Below are 17,467 nucleotides of genomic sequence, written 5' to 3' on the forward strand. Positions count from 1 at the left end.
GACAGCGTAAAATATGGGAGTGGTACGAAGTTTGTACGACGATTCGACGCATTCATCGTCTATTACAACAATTTGAAGTATTTTGTGATGCATTTCGATTTGGAATGAAAAAAGTCGCTGGTTGTTCTTGAATTGAAGTTGTTGAAGGACGAAAACGAAGAAATCCTGTTAGAAAAAAGCAATAAAAAAATTCTAAAGGTAAGTAAATCTTTTTCAAGTTTCTTATATTTTTTTCTTTTTCAGATAAGGTCCTTATACAGAAAATTTTAGAAAATCAATATGGGAGCCATGTAAATTTTAATGCTCTTCAGCGACTCCAAAATTAAGCCATTATATAAGTTTTTTTTTTTAACGAAAACGCAACTATATAAAAAATACCGTATCCTGAAGCTTTATGAGTTGATAAAATATGAGAACGCAATGATGGTTTACAAAATCACAAACGAAATGATGAAGACTAATTTGACAATACCGTTAATATAAAACATTACCTGATTTCATTATTTCATCGAAAAAAATATGGCATGAGATTTTTTGATGGTTTTCTGTTAGTAAGGCCAAAAGTAACCGGAAAAACCTAAATTTAAAAATTCTGAAATTTAATTCTTTTTGATAATTATTTGACAATTTCTTACCAATCTCTGACGTCCTTTAAAATATTTCAGATTACAAAAAAAAAAAATAATCCGTTCTATTAACATTTTTATGTAAAACTTTTAAATTTTTAACAAACTTTCGAATATTTTTAACAAAATTTTTGAAAATAAATTAATTTAATGATTTTTTATTAATTTATTTTATGAGAAATAATTTAAAATTTGTTTAAAAAATTTAAAAAATTTTTTTGAATTTGTAACGGATTTTTTTCCATAAGAATTATCTACATTACGGTAATTTTACAAATTTAATTTATAAATTCAAGTCAAAACAATCCATATCTATCTAAAAAAAAAAGCGCTTTTACCTGTTCCATCTCCATCCGAAACGACTTTCACTACATTTCTACCTTCCTCATATCCTCCATTATGCCTTTCCACTCCAATGCTCCCTTTTTGACGTTTCTGCGCAAAATCATAAAATCCATTTACTCGTCAAACAATGTTCAACTTATGTTGAAATTTCCCAACCGAGTCACGTATAAGCAAATTTTTTACCCTTAAAAATGGGCAACAATCGTGTCTCGTACTTCTGAATAGCAAAAAAAAGAAAGCTTTATCTCCTTGTGTATTTATTCACTTCATATATATGTTCAATACCATCCACAAAGGTTTGATCTTTTTTTTTCAAAGGGGGGTTTTATCTAAGCTTGGGATGAGAAAGATACTGTAGAACCTACAAAAAAATAATAATAAATACAGAAAGTTATTTTTCGTGTAAAAAATAGGTTTGAAGAATCAGTGCAGTGGAATCCGTGATCAGATACGCGAGAACCGTTGACAAGTATTGAGATCTCTCTCCGGGAATTGCTTCGTGAGTGAAAAAATTTAAGGACTGAAAATAAAAATTAAAGAAAAAATATAAAAAAAATTTAAAAGAATTTTTTATAAAAAAAAACGAGATACTTAATTTGCCGACGGAATTTCTGTGTATCTATCAACAAATATTACCAACAGTGAAAAAATAATCAAACAGTAGTCTGTTATCTCTAAAATTATCAGAGTACATAAATAATAAAAAATTCTATATTTTAAACTGTACTGAAAAAAATACAAAAAAAAAATAGAATTGCAAACAGACTCGCACTTATACAAACAGCGCGACATTCACGGCGCTATTTTTGAACCCGAAAAAAAATTGATAACTACTGTGGAGTAAATAAAATAATAATAATGCAATTGATAATGGAATAGAGTCGCGCAGTGTGTCACATACACGAGAAGAGGCAACACAAAATTTATATTAATTGAATTAAATAATTGCCATTTTCTGATAGTCGCCGCAGTTTCTCGTTGGTTTTAATCGTGAAAAGGAGTCTAAAAAAAATTTAAAAAAAATGATTAAAAATGACAGACAAAGCAAGAGTAATTATTGACATGATTGAGAGTTATTGAGAAAGCAAAAAAAAAACTTACAAAAAACCGAAATAAATGTCTGTTTGTGTCTCGACCTCGTCCGCGTCCTCAGCAGTGCCCTGTCATCCCGCAATTGATATGACAATGTCCCAAATGTCTCTCGGCTCGACGGCGGCCATGATGCACTCGATCGCGCACCAAATGCAACAAACGCCTCCTCCGCCCCCGCCGATGCCCCCCGTTTCCGCGTCATCCGTGCCATCGCTCATGCATCCACTTGCCCTCGTCAATGGGCTGCCCTCAACCAGCATGGATCCCGGACTAATTCCCGCCTCACAGCATTCCGATCCGCACGAACCGAATCCCGAAATGCTTCTCGCCTTGATTGCGCGCAACAAAGCACTCGAAGGTAAGTCCCCCAAAAACACCTGAAACACAGTTTCGTCATCGAAAGTCAATATTTATTACTTGCCGTACTTGAGACAAGAGAGTATTGACTCATGTGTGCAGATAAGACGAGAATGAGAATTTTTTGATTTTGTCTAAAAAAAAAAAGTAACACAAAAGAACAACAAAAAGCGGAAACATTGAGTGTGTCAACACACGTGTCAGAATTTATCCTGCCTTCCTTAAAATAACTATAATGATACGCTTAAACGCATGCATAACGCAGTTGTATCAAATTATGCCTTAAAATAACACTTTTAGAGGAAAAAATTAAATAAATGAGTGGTTTAAAAAGGGGAAATTGTTGTTATTACAATTATTTATTATTTTTAAAAGGATTGTTGATTGTTGGTGAATTACTGTGTGAAACGGAATGGGAAGGAAGGAAAAAAACAACAAAAGACTCGAGAATCAATTAACACTCAATTAATGTAATGGATTGACTTTTTGAGTCTTCGAGTGGTTATCGAGGCGAGAAATTTCACTTGAAAAAAATTTGAACAAGTTTTAAGGTTTTATTTAAATTTTTCCTTTAATGATTGATTTTTCAAATATTCTTAATTTAAAAGAAATTTCGAAAATAAAATTTATTTTCAACTTTAATTTAATTTTGATAAAATATTTTTTAAAAATTTAATATCTAAAAAATTACAAAACCTAAAATAGAGTCAACAATTGAAAAAAAATGAAAATACAATTTTTTTCGAATTAATTCATAATTTTGAATTAACTTTAAATTAAAATTAATAAAATGTAATGATTAAAAATTTAATTTGGTTTAAAGCGAAACTCAATAAGCGAAACTACTCAATTTTTAATTTAAAAAAAAAATAAGAGAAAATAAAAAAAATAAATTTAAGCTTAATGATTCAAAACAATTTAAAAATTAATTTTTCTTTTACCTACTTTTATTTCGGAATTTAAAAAAAAAATTTAATTAAGAAAAAATCCTGAATCAAATAAATATTTTTTTTTTATTTTTTAAATTTTTTTTTTAATTTTTTTTTTATTTTTTTTTATTTTTTTAAATTTTTTTTTATTTTCAATTTTTTTTTCATTTGAAAAAATTTGTGAAAAAATATTTTAAAAATTTCAATGAAATTATTTTATTTTTTATTTATTTTTTTATTTTTTTTTTTATTTATTTTATTATTTTTTTATTTATTTTTTTTTTTTTGAATAAGTATTTTTATTATTAAATAATTTTTATAATTTTTTACCTTAAATTCTTTTAAAAAAATATGTGAAAAACAAAATCCTTTACTAAAAAAAAAATAAATAATTTAAAAAAAAATTTTTCAATCAAAAATTTTGTTTAAAGTTTTTAAAATTAAATTATTTTTTTATTTTGTTTCTTCTTCAAACTTAAAAATAATTTTTACAAGACAAAAACAAGAAAGCTTAAAAGATTTGAAATTGCAAAAAAAAAAAAATAAAAAAAAAATAAATTCAGTAAATTTCTTCAATAAGAAGATTAAAGAAAAAAAAAACACTTCCGATAGTAAAACGTGGGAAACTATTTTCCACTTGATTAGGCATTTGTTTTGTGACATATTCTGCGGTAACCAAATATTAGCACAAGACAAAAAAAATATTTTAAAAAATCCTCATGAATTTTAATTCAAAGCGCTTTTTGAGTTTCATTCATTTTTTTTTTCTCAATTCGCTTAAAATCGCCTAAAAACGAATTTTTTGTTCAAATTTACGAGAAAACACTTCACCCTTCCCATATCTTCCGCACAAAACGATCACTTACACGCGTTTATTTTGTAACATAATCTCCTCACATCCTGTAAAAATTTTACTTGCACTTCAAAGTGACTCTTTTTATGTGACAATTTTTTTTTTATAAATAATAATTTTATGACAAACCTTTAATCGATGAAACTCCTCCAAAAAACACGTCAAAGCGGTTCGACGTGCGACGCTCACATGCTCAAGTGCGGATTAAGTTACGGATCATAATTATTTGCCATTGTAAATATGTTTGCAATAAAAATATCAGAAAAACCGAACGAAACACTCCCTCCCGACCGACCGACGTCATTTCATCAATTATTTAGTAAGCAACCCGTAAAAATACACACCGGTGTCAGATTTCTGATCTCTCGATCTCTTGTTGTTGTTGTTGTTGCTATTTCATTTTTATATATTGCAATTACTTGCTTGTTTCAGACGGCAGACACTTAACCCTTGTTAACATCACTTTTCAAGGCTTGTCTTACGGCTTCGATGGTAGTTTTTCGCATTTAATATTTAATTCGCATTTCTCTTTCGCAACTTTTGCTGGAAAATTTTTGATTTTTATCTGTGACGTGTTGAAACAAGTTAATTTCGCAGGGGATTTCTGACGTCTGTTGAAGCTTTTCTCAGTAATCTTCGTCGTTTTTTTTGAAGTTCTTTGAAAATTCAATCGATATTCATGACAACAAATGGATCCGAGTTGCATTAACGTAATATTTAATACTCATCATGTTAGCATTTACGGCCATTTCGAGCGTTCCTCGCTACCCAAATACACTCTTTCAATAAGGATAATAAATGTTGATAAATGACAGAAAGCACTTATTGAATTGAAAATTTTGTACAAACACCCTTACGCAAACACCGCCTGTACGAGGTGCCCCATTCCGCGTTGCAAGGACACAAAATAAACTTTGTTCGTGGTAGAAGCGAGGAGATACGAGACACAATTCAAACCCATTATCATATTTACTGCCAATGTGCGCCGTGCCGATGCGATGGAATATTCATTCGCGCTCGTTCGCTTTCACGGCAACGGCAATGACTCGACTGTAATATATTTTTTATGGAGCGACGCAATGTGGAACGATAAAAAGTTAAAAGCTTCTTCTCCATATTTATGATGCTCTCCCATGTTTTATGGGGAGAAGCGACGAGTCGCGCACACACCAAATAATTATTGATGGGGACATGTGTGGATGAATGAAAATTTGCATGGGAAATTCAGGCTAAAAAGAGAAAAAAAAGAAAAATATTAAAAAATTACTAAAAACTCGCTTAAAATTTTTTGAAATTTATTCATTATTCGTCTATTTTTTAAAATTAAATTAAAAAAAAATTAATTTAAAAATTTTTTTGATATAAAAAAATTAATTTCGAATCTGAAATAAAATTAAGAAATTTAAAAATATTTTTTTTATTCTTAAAAATTAGAACAGAGAAATTGAAACCCAAAGTCTCATAAAATTTCAGACTTAATTTTAAAAAATAATTATTGAGCTCCAATTTCTTCAATATTTTCTTCTAACCTGATTTTTTGAAGTTAAAAAAAATGAATTTTAAGTCTCTTTATTTAATTATAGGTTCGAAATTTGGTAATTTTTGTACTGGTTTCAAACCGGAACTTTTTATTACCTCAAAATTTTGACATATTTTCATTTATTTAATGCTAAAAGCATTTCAAAGCAAAATTTTTTAAAAAAAATTCTAAATAAAATTTCCTTTTAAAAGTTGAAAACTTCAATAAATACTTTTTTTATTATTTTTCTTCTTTATTTTTTTTTAATTTTAATTAAATCTCAAAATCTCAGGAATTTTTTACTTAATTTTGCTTTGCGAATTTCTTCAAAAAAAATTTTTTAGATGTCTGGTTTGCAGGTACCATTTAAATTTTTATTTTATTATTTATTTCTTCGCTTGTAAAAAAAAATGAGCAAAAAAAAAAAATAAAAAAAAATGTTTCAAAACGGATAATTTTCAATTAAATTAAGAATCTAATAATTATTCAATGAAAAAATTCCACAATAATTTTTGACAATTTTTTTTTTTTTTCAAATAATTTTAAAATAATTAAATAAATTTTATTTATTAAAAATTATTTTAATTTTTTATTAAATTTTATTTAATAAAATTAAATTTAATTAAATTTAAATTTTATTTAATAAAATTAAATTAAATTTTATTTAATAAAATTAAATTAAATTTTATTAAATAAAATTTAAAAAAAAAATTAAATTATTATTTTTTTTTTTTAAATAAAATAATTTTTAAAAAAGTTCAATTTATTTTTTTTTTCTCATTTTTCTCTATCAGATGAGATTTCCATTATAAAAATTGCCTCGATTTTCCTTTAATTAACCGAACAACAACAAGAAGTCACGTCAAACATCACGCGAAAGACTCGCGCTCGTGCCTTTTAAAAATTACTGCCTTTTATTTAACCTATTTTAAATGCTGAATTATTGTTCTTACTCTTAAATTAACAACCAATACCCATGAAAAAACGGGGAATCAGTAATTTTGTTGTTGAGGTAAATCATCGCGTGATAAGACCCCATCCACTGTGTACATCAATAAAATGTTGAGGATCTGTGTCAGTGACGTCATGCCATAGAGAGAGACAATCCCTTTAAAAATTAAATGCACGCCAGGTGTTACTTAATGACGAATGTTTTGATGATGTTTCGACTACCGAAGTGCCTCTACCAAAGGTCAAACATATGGCGGGTGTCACGAAAAAAATGACTTTGTAGCAAGAAATTTCCGATGAATATTCATAATTTTGTTACTGCGTCGTTGATGACCCGAAAAGATGACCTTCTTATGTTGTCCAACTGTCGCTTTGGGTGTTGATTTATTTTATTTGCTTTTATTTTTTTTGACAATTATTGTGATTGACGAAAAAAAAATCATAAAGTTCATTTACGGTCAAAATTTTTGTTATCTCAATTGAAGTAGAAGCCAAGTGCAAAAAAAATCAGTTTTTAATGCGCATGCATGAATAAACATTTTTTGTTGTATTTTCAAAAATAAATTTATAAACCGCGCCGCAACGATATGCTGGCTTACCCAGTTAGTTATCTATTGTTTGAACAGTGAATCAAGATTTTTACATGTCAGAACAAATAATGATATAATTTTTTTTTTATTTCATCGGAAAACCTCAATAGAATTAATACACTGTAAAAATGTGGGTTTGTCTCTTTTTTTCTGTGATAAAACTGATGAGCATTAACAAAAGATCTATTGAGGCTTGATTTAGTTCAATTTTATTGAATATTTAGAATTGTTTAAAAAAAAATGTTTTGCATAAAAAAAGTCATAGACGCTTTGGGTTTTTACAAGATTCAGATTTGATTACTCATTTTAGTGACCGACGAACAGGATTAAGGGAAATTTTTTTTCATATAAATAGAGCTGAAAATGTTGAAATAAGTCAGAGCAGTCTTAACATTCAATAAGAATAGAACTTTCTCAAATAACTTGAATTCTTCTTGTTTTAAGAGCGTTCGGAATTAAATTTAAAAAAAAATATTAGAAAGTTGCATATGTCTAGCTGAACATCTAGCCATACATCTACTAATATTTATAATAGTAACTTGAACTCTTTTTTATTAAACGGTGAAAAGAGTTCGGAATACCAAATTTTAATATCAGAAATAATGTCATTGTTCTTATTGCTATAAAAATTGCACTTCACTATTAACTTAACTATAAATAAATAAATTTCGGAATAAATAATAAGTAAAAATGTTATTGAAGTTTTTTTTTATTTAAGAGCTCTTCATAATTTGAGTACGGAATATTATAAATAATTAATTAATTAAAAATTATTTTTAAGCTTTTACATCTGAGTTCTTAAAAAACTTTTCTTTTCCAAATAATTTAAATATTTCTGTAAAAAAATTTATATTTTTAAAATTTAATTTATTTTAAAAAATTGAATTTAAAAAAATAATTTATAATTCATTTAATAATTTTAAACTACTAATTAATTTTAAAAATTCAAGAAAATTTTTTTTTCTTTTTAAAAATTCAAAAAACTTATTATAATAAATATATTTTTTTAATTATTTTATTTAATTTAAATTAATTTGAAAAAATTGTAATCGAAAAATAAATCAATTTTTTTTTTTGTAAAAATATGACTTTTATTTCCCTTTTTTACTTAAATTCAAAAAAAAAAAATTAAACCATTTCAAGTAAGATCAAAAAATTAATTAAAACTAATCAGAAAACAAAAGAAAATTTTCCGACTCAATGGAATTCAGAACTCTGTATCGAGCCTCAAAGGACTTCAATATGTTCATTTTCCTCACTCACTTCACCCTCCCAATATTCATGAATATAATTTTTTAACAACAACAATAGACAAGTCATTGTTTTCCGAATGTTTTCCTATTGTTATCATCATCATTTATATTTTTTTTAGTTTAAAACGGAACCAACTGTTTTTGTTTTCATTTGAACAAAACGAGGACCGAACAAAACAATAAACGGCACGGAACTAAAATATAAACTTGGTAATTATTTGCCCCCTAATAAAGGCACGCGGATGATTTTTAGCGTAACAGATGTGTGGTTTCTGCTGTTTTTCTTTTTCATTTATTCAAAATAATTTTTATTTTAATCTGACTTTTGATTTATTTGAAAAGTGACTTTTAGAAAAAAAAATAAAATTGATTTAAATGCCCACACTAATAAATTATTGACAAAAATTAATAATAATTTCGTATCAAAATGAATAAAAAAATGTTTATACAAACTTTTCACTTCATAAAATTTTATTACGGTTGTCATTCCATATGTGTTCCACTTGCGCGAATCCATTATCGCATCACCCGAACGGCGATTATTATTGCATTTTTTCACTCAATTAAACACATGCCGCGTTATCTGCCAGCAGCTCGGGGACTATTTTTGTGACAATTATTTGCGTAAATACAAGGCAGATGCGTAAATTTTGTGCATCAAAAAAAAAATCAATAGCGCAGTAAAGCAATTCCACGAATGGAAATCGATACTTTTGAAACAGAAGAAAAACAGAAATAGAAATAAAAATCGTTATTAATTCAATAATCCGCACGAATAAAACATTTTCTGAAACAAACAGAGAACGAGGGACAAAAATGCATTTGAATCGTCTACCGTTGTTGTCGGTGTTGGTAAAAGTATAGATGTCATAAAAATAAAACAAATTAATCTCCAGAGGATTAGACAAATTGTGTTGTTAAAAAGCATATTGTTGCGAAATGTTGTTGGTAAAATTTTAAATTTTTGTCTGTCTTTGTTGAAGTTGAATACGAACTTTTGCTGCAAGAATAGAAAATTTCTTTGAAAATTTTGCTTTTATGGCTTTAAATGAATTTTAAAGAAAAAATTTAAAAAATTCTAGTTTTAATGGAAAAATTTAAAAATTTTAAAAGACATTTGAAAACAAAAAAAAATTAAATTAAATAAAAAAAAAATGAATAAAAAATTTTTTGCTTTAGAATATAAAAATCTGTTCGTAATTAGCTCTAATAATGTCTAATTTTTGTTTAAATTTTTAAAATAATTTAAAATTTTCTTAACAATTATGAAAAAAAAATTTAATTTTATAAATTTTAGCCTTCCGAATATCAAAAATCAATTCAAAATTTGTTCTAAAAATGACTAATTTTGTAAAATAAATAAAATTAAAACAATTTTTTTTCTGAAAATAATAAGAAATTTTTAAAAAATTTTGTTTTTTATGTGAAATTTTAAAAAAATTTTTTTTATTTTTTTTTTTTAAAATTTCTTTCAAAAAATAAAACTTTTTAATGAAAATTTAAATTAAATTTTTTTTAAAATCGCATTTTTTGACTAGAAAGACGAGTTTTTTACACTTAAGAAAATTTAAAAAATTAAAAATGTTTTATCGCAAAGTTTCTGCAATATTGAAATAATTTTTTATTTTTTTTTTACAGTCAGCCAAAAGCTCAAAATGTAATTAATTATTTTAAAATTTCTAAAAAAAAATTCAAAATTGCAAAAAAAATAATATTAAATAAAAAAATCTCCAATAAAACGTGTCAAAATTTCCATAAAATTATATTTTTTTTGAACATTAAATAATTTTCAGTTAAAACTTTTTTAAACTTAAATTAATTTTATTATTAATTTTAACACAATTATTCTTTAAAACAATTATAAAATTAAATTTTTTCCGAAAAATTCAGAATTTTGTAATTTTTTTTTTAAATTCACTGATTTAAAGTATTTTGAGTATCAAACTTTTCAACTGTTGTCTATCAAAATATTTAAAAAATTTTTTTTTTTCATTTTGTACCAAAAACTTAAAACTATTCTCGAGAAACTCAACTTTTTCCATTTAAACCACAATAAAAATATTCATCATTTATCATCGTCGTTCCTTCAGAGACCAACATCCTTCTTCTGTGACGTCGTCGTCGTCAACACCGACATCCAACTCCGAGTGTTGTCACTTTTGATTGCACTGACATATTTTCTCTTTAACCCACGTGCCTTGTCGAAGATGTCGTGCTGCGTGTTTTATGTCACCCGCGAGATCAAGCACTTGCCGTTTTATGTCTTTTTTCTCCATCTCTGTGTCGCCTTCAACTAGGCCATCAACCGTTTAGCGTAACGTTTAAACGAGAGGGGATCAAAAACCAGACCAGCAAAGCGAATAAAGTGCATCATAATGAGATAATTTGATAATTTACTTACGCGCACATTTCACAGCGGCAGTCAAGGTTTTATTAGTTTTTATGTTCCTCCGTCTGAATTTTCGTTTAATTGAATTTTGTTTTTTTTTTTGCGATTTCCCTTCCAAAACGAAACCGGGAACGCACCGAAATATTTTTCATCAAGGGTGTGAACCTTCAAAGTCGAGAAAGCGCACGGAAAGGCAAGGGTAACGCATTCCCGCTGTGAAATTATGAAAATATTTTTGCCAAACCTGCTGTTCGCAACTCCTCTGAGGCTCACAGGTGAATTATTTGCGTCAATTTGTCGATCCGCATCTCGCACATGGGAGCGAGGAGAACGAATCAAACATCAAAAAACGAACTAATCCGCATGTAAGCTGTCATGCTTATGGCAAAATGTTCAATTTGTCACTATGGTTGCTGCTCGACTCTGGCATTTGTGATGATGATAAATTATTTATTTATTCGGAATTTTGCTTTTCTATGCGAGAAAAGTGCTTTCAAATCGAGGAATTTGAAATTATTTGTCAAAGTAAATGATCTTCGTGACATTTTTCGGGGGTTTCCTTTATTTGTGGGACTTTTGAATGGAGGTTTGTTGTTCCGACATGTGTTTTGTTTGTTTAACATCGACTTGGAGGAACTTTTTGAGGGAATTTTTATGTCTTCAAGAATAACAAATTGTCTTTTGTTTGGTATAAAAAATCGTTTTTGTGACTTTTTTAGGTTTTATGTGAATAAAAAATTATTTTTTTGATAGTTTTTAATTTTTTCCATTAAAAAAATTATTTTAAATGAGAAATTTTATCTTAATAGATATTTTGAGACTAAAAAATTATTAAAATTTACAAAAATAGCAAAAATATGACAAAAATCGACAGTTTTAAAGATTTTCAAGTTACTTTACGCTTTCAAGAGCAGAAAATTGCCTTTTAATTTGAAAGAGTTTAATTTTTTTTAAATATTTTTTATTATTTATTTTAATTAATTATTATTAATTTTATTTCAATTTTTTAAAATTTAATTTAATTTTATTTTTATGATTTTATTTAAATTATTTTTTTAAATTTTTGGCCTTTTCTTAATCCAATATTGCTAAAAAAAATTTTTTGTTTATGAAAAAAATTAAATTTTAGATGTTTTAACCTCAAAAATGTCTCAAATTATTAAAAAATCTACTGAAAACGACTTTTTTTTAATTTTTTTTTCTCTTAATTTTCCATAGATAAATTTTAAAAAATATTTTTTCTGTAAATTTTAAATTTTTTAAATTTTTAATTTTTTTTTTTCTATAATTTTTTAAACAGATGAGTAGTCAAAAAATTAATTTTTCCATAATTTTTAAACTATTTTTAAGAAAAAAACTTTTTTTCATTCAAAAATTTCATTTTTAAGGTTTTTGTGAATCTTAAATGCTTAAAATGACTAAAAATAGAAATAAAAACTACAAAAAACTCAAACTGACCTCCATTCAAACACTGAAGCTCCGTTATCTAGAACCATAAACGTCACTTTGTCTGTACTCTACTAAAAAAAATTTTGTCATTTAATTGTTGTTAACAACAAAGTTTACTTGTACTTGCGACATTTTAAGTAGCAAAGCATGTTCAAGTAAGTATTTCTCGTTGCGAAAAGTAAATAAATCAACAACGCAACAATTCATACCACGAAAAATTGTTAATTGATGTCCGATTATGATCGAACTGCCTTTGATTTCTATCATTTTTTTGGTACTTGCGAAGGTTTTCTCCTTTCAAACAATGCTTTTGACTCCTTTCCGTCCAAAAGACACGAAAAACCTGAAGAAAAGAAAATAAAAATTAAATATTAACATCAAATATTTCCGTTTTCCACATTTTTCTTCATTAAATTCCCTTTTTTTGTTTCTCTTACAGAATTTTGTGCTCTTTCAATTCACTTGAATCCGTATTTTCGTAGCTCCGTCTGCAGCAAAATCATGTATTTAATGCCATATTAACGAAAGTCGGCCATTATTTTTCATTTGCCAAGTTTTCCGTTGCAAGGATTTCTTTTAATTGACGAACGAACGAACGAAAGAAGACAAATAAATTCTCAACAACAATAAAAATCTCGTAACAATGTGATTTTTATCCTTCATCCCTTGGGGAAATGCGGCATACGAGCGACGAACTTAAGCAGCTTGGCATCCAATGTGTTGATAATTATAGTTTATTTGAGAAATTTTCAATCAATGTGCGATGCTTGGAGCCACGGTTCAACGATAAATTAACGATTTTCTCGTTTCCAAGCAACATTTTTCCATAATCTGCTGCTAAAAGAGAAAAATCTAGAAGAAAAAAAAATAATTTTCATAAAAGAAGACTTTTATGGTGAAACAACATACTACGACGAGCTACTTTTTAGGGGACGGTATATTAAAACTTCTCTATTTAGCGCGCATTCAATTGGGGGCTGCGTATTTATTTTCCGAAAGTATGGTTGCTTTTTGCCATTTTCTTCGTCGTTTCTGTCTTTCGCTCGTTCGTGCGATGAAAATATTTTTTTTTTTGGGGTAAAAATGGAAAAGGGAGACTTAAAAGGTAGCATAAATTTTGCTGCTAAAATGATAAAAAGGTGGGGAGATGCATCATAAAAAGGGATCAAAATATTGATGTTAAGTTATGGCGGACCTCTGAATGGACCGGAATCTGAATTTTAAATAAACAAAGCAAGCAAGTGTGCAATTAGGCAAAATTTAATCACAGCTAATGAAAACACGATAATTGTATTTTATCACGTGACACGGGCCAGACACATAAAATTTTCTGGTTTGCAAATGGGACCGAAACTTTATGCAATATTAAAGAGCTTTGGTCTCTAGTTTTCTCGTTGGCGGCTGCGAGTTGGAAAGACATTTTAATAAACACTCTTAGGAAAGAAATTTGTTAAGATTTAATTTTTATGGCACTTTTATCGTGTTGTTGGCACCTTTTGCTCTTTTTGTCGCTCTTGTTCAATTCATTAGTGCGAGTATTTTATGCGATCCAGACGAAAAACGCCCATTCATGGAAAAGAAGAAGCGGAAAATTGTCAAAGGAATGAGAAACTTGATTGTATTTCAAAAATTTCTTTGAAAAAATAAAATTATTTCTGATTTTTCTTTAATTTTACTCATTTTTTATAAAAAATTTAAAAAAAAATTAAAAAAAAAAATAAAAGTTGCTTAAATTAGAAAAACGTTAAAAAATATTTTTTTTTATTTTTCTTCTTATTTTTATTTATTTTTTTTTTATTGAAATATTTTCCTAATTTCTTACGAATTATTTTCGAATAAAATGTAAAAAAAATATTTTTCAGAAATTTTTCAGTAAATTTTTTTTTCAAGTTTTTTGAATTTTAAAAATATTTTTTACAAAATTTTATTTCATAATAATTATTTCTTTTTAACATAAAATAAATTTCTTTTTCCAAATAATTTATCGAGAATTTTTTTGTTATTTGTTTTTTTATTTTTATATTTTATAATTTTATTTTCAAATGGTTTCTAATATTTATAAATTTTTACTTTCTAAGATTTAATTTTTATTTTTTTTTGATTTAATATATTTTTTTTTTATTTTAAAAAATATGTTTTAAATAAGTTTTTCCATTCCAATATTAAAGAATTTCTCTGAATTTTTTCAAAATTTTTTTTTATGATTTTTTTTTTTTAATTTTTAAGGTTTAGTTAGAATACTTATTTGAAAATTGTTTTGTAAAAAATTTTAAATAAATTTCAAATTTAATAAAGTTTCAGAAAATTTTCCGTTTTTTCTCGAATTATTTATAAAAAAATTTTCAGAAGATTCCATAATTTTTTTGAATTATTTATTTTTTAAGTTTTTTTTAGAATTATTTAATAATTTTTTTTTTTAAATCTTTTTTTTAATAATTTTTTTTTTTATTTTTTAATTAATAGCTTTTCTGCTAGATATCCGCCAAATTTTATGTAATAATTATAAAGTTAGATTTAGGTATTTGATAAATTTATTTTTTAATTATTAAAAAACATATAAAATTATTACTTTTAAATTATTTAAATTAATTTTAAAACATTTGTTATAAATTTTACCAAATTTAAATAATTTTTCCGAATTTTCCTAAAAATCAATTAGAAATGCCTTTAAAAACTCTTAAGACAGGCCAAAGCACTTTTTACAACAAAGACAAAAAATATTTTCTTTAAAAAGATACAAAACAAGAAAATTCTCCTCATTTTCTTTAAAAAAAGACACTTTCAAGTTATTTCAAACAAAACGTTGTTCAAGGCGAATGTGAACCATCAGAGGAGGGAAAAACAATTTTTCTTTATATTATCAACCCCCAATGGTTTTATTTTCATGTTTTTCTTTTCTGTGAACAATAAAATAAATGTGCGCCGTCTCCTTCGTTCATCTTTTGCTACAAAGCTGCTTTTTTCGATGGAAGAAGATATTATTGTCTCTTATTTGTAAAAGTCGTAATAAAACGGCATGATATGGGCTCCGCATGTAAAAAGGTAACAAAAAAAAATATTATTCACATGTGAAATAAAAGAAAAAACGCGCGCCAGAATATTTACGAGCAATCATAAAAATATAAATGAGTCTTCGTTCCTTCTCAATTTTTTGCTGTGAGAGACTTTTCGACGCAAGAAAAACAAAAAATCACAAAATTAATAATAAATTTACGAAAAAAAAAAATTACAAAAATAAATCCTCGCAACTCCGTTTATTAAATAAAAATAACAACAAATATTCCAAAATAAACATATTTACGAGAAAATTTCGCTTGGAGCGACGAACGTTGATCTTTTTTCATGTTATTTTAGTTCTGGTTAAATTTCAAGTGATTGTTGATTTTTCTGGCAAATTACAAACAAATTATTTACTCTCGTGATACCCCAACCATAAGAGCGAGATTCCCGCAGGAATTTAACTCAAAAATGCGATACACAGCAAAATAAATTCAATTACAATCAAAAATGTGTAATCTAATAACTGACACACCCTTTTGTGTTTTTGTTTTTGCATCGATTTTCTCACAAGCTCTGCACTTTTTGGTGACTTTCTGTGAAATTTGAGCATTTATGAATATTTATATCTAATCGCAGATCGCTTAATTGACGCAGAGGCGTTCTGTTTGGGACCAAAATGCCTCTTTGTTGCACGTGTCGGGCGGAAACCCTTCAAGTGGATGGCGTGTAAGTGCTTGTGCGTGGGTTGCAAGAGTAAATAATTACAAGTTTTCTGAGTTTATTGGAAAAATATTGAAAATTGTGAATGATAACTGACAAAAAGACGAGAGATAACATAGAAATAACAAATAATTATAGATTGTGATTGAGGAGAATTGAAAAGGATTTGATGAAAAGTTCTTTTGTGCCGCGATGAACGAGGATTATGATTGATTTTTAGAGGATTTGATTGTTCGACGATGACAAAAGATTCATTTTTCGATGAAAATGGGGGAGGAGTGACTATTTGAGATCTTAATGTTTCAAAAGAAATTCTAAAAAAATTTTTTTTTAAATGGATTTGAAGAAGAAAAAAAAATTTAAAGTACTTGGTATGATAAAATTACCCAAAAGTTTGAAAAAAATATTTTTTTATTATTTTAATATAATTTAATATTTTTTTTTATTTCTAAAAATAATCAATTTAAAAAAAATAAAATTAAATTAAAATAAAATAATAAAAAAAACAACCAATATTTTTTTAATGGAAAAAAATATTTTAAAATAAAATTATTAAAATAAAAAAAATATAAAATAATAATATAATAACAATATACCTAAAATTTTTAAGAATTTAAAAAAAAATGTTATTTAAAAAATTAAAATTTTTATTAATCTGATTTTTTTTATTCAAATTTTAATTTAAATTATTTTATAAAAATTAAAAAGAATTTTAAGTTTAAAATTCATAAAATATTTTTTTTACTTATTTTAATTTTTAAAAAAATAATTTTAAAATATTTTTTTCCATTAAAAAAATATTGGTTGTTTTTTTTATTATTTTATTTTAATTTATTTTTTTTAAATTAATTAAAGATTAGAAAAAAAATATTTAACTATATTAAAATAATAAAAAAATTAATTTTCAAAATTAATTAATTTAATGAAAATCGGAGTCTGGAATATTAAAAAATTTAAAAATAGAATTGAATAAAAAAAATTAAAATTATTTTAAATGATAAAAAAAATCAATTAGTCAAAAATAATTATATTTCGAAATTTTCCTAATTTTTTTTATCCAAAACTTTCTCATAAAATTTATTTTTTTCATAAATTTCGATGAAAATTTTAGGAAAATATAACTTTTTATGTACTACATTGCCTGAAAAGTTAAAATTTATGCTTTAAATGTCCTTTTCTCTCCATAAATGCTTTAAAAACAAGACAAAAAACGAGTCATAATGACGATCACATAAACGACATAATAAAACAAAGAAAAAAAGACATCAAAACTTTATCCGTGTCATTCCATAAGCAGTTTTTTCTGCTTTTTCTCTCTTTTGTCTTCATCCATTCATTCAACGCAATACCCTTTCCTACATTTTTTTTTCCTCGAGAAGAGACATTTTTCACAT

At 25.9% G+C, this 17,467-nt stretch overlaps 1 protein-coding gene across 1 annotated transcript in view; it reads left to right on the forward strand.

Annotated features, from left to right (window-relative positions):
* Positions 1-1,894: 1,894 nt before the first annotated feature.
* Positions 1,895-17,467, forward strand: part of LOC134831234 (LIM/homeobox protein Lhx3) — a 28,415-nt gene continuing 12,842 nt past the window's right edge. Inside the window, exon 1 of the mRNA XM_063844910.1 lies at positions 1,895-2,421. Within this exon, the coding sequence (XP_063700980.1) occupies positions 2,088-2,421 (334 nt within the window). The 5' untranslated portion in view covers positions 1,895-2,087. The remainder of the gene's footprint in view (positions 2,422-17,467) is intronic.

This window comes from Culicoides brevitarsis, chromosome 2 (assembly GCF_036172545.1).
Source record: "Culicoides brevitarsis isolate CSIRO-B50_1 chromosome 2, AGI_CSIRO_Cbre_v1, whole genome shotgun sequence".
Lineage (NCBI taxonomy): Eukaryota > Metazoa > Arthropoda > Insecta > Diptera > Ceratopogonidae > Culicoides > Culicoides brevitarsis.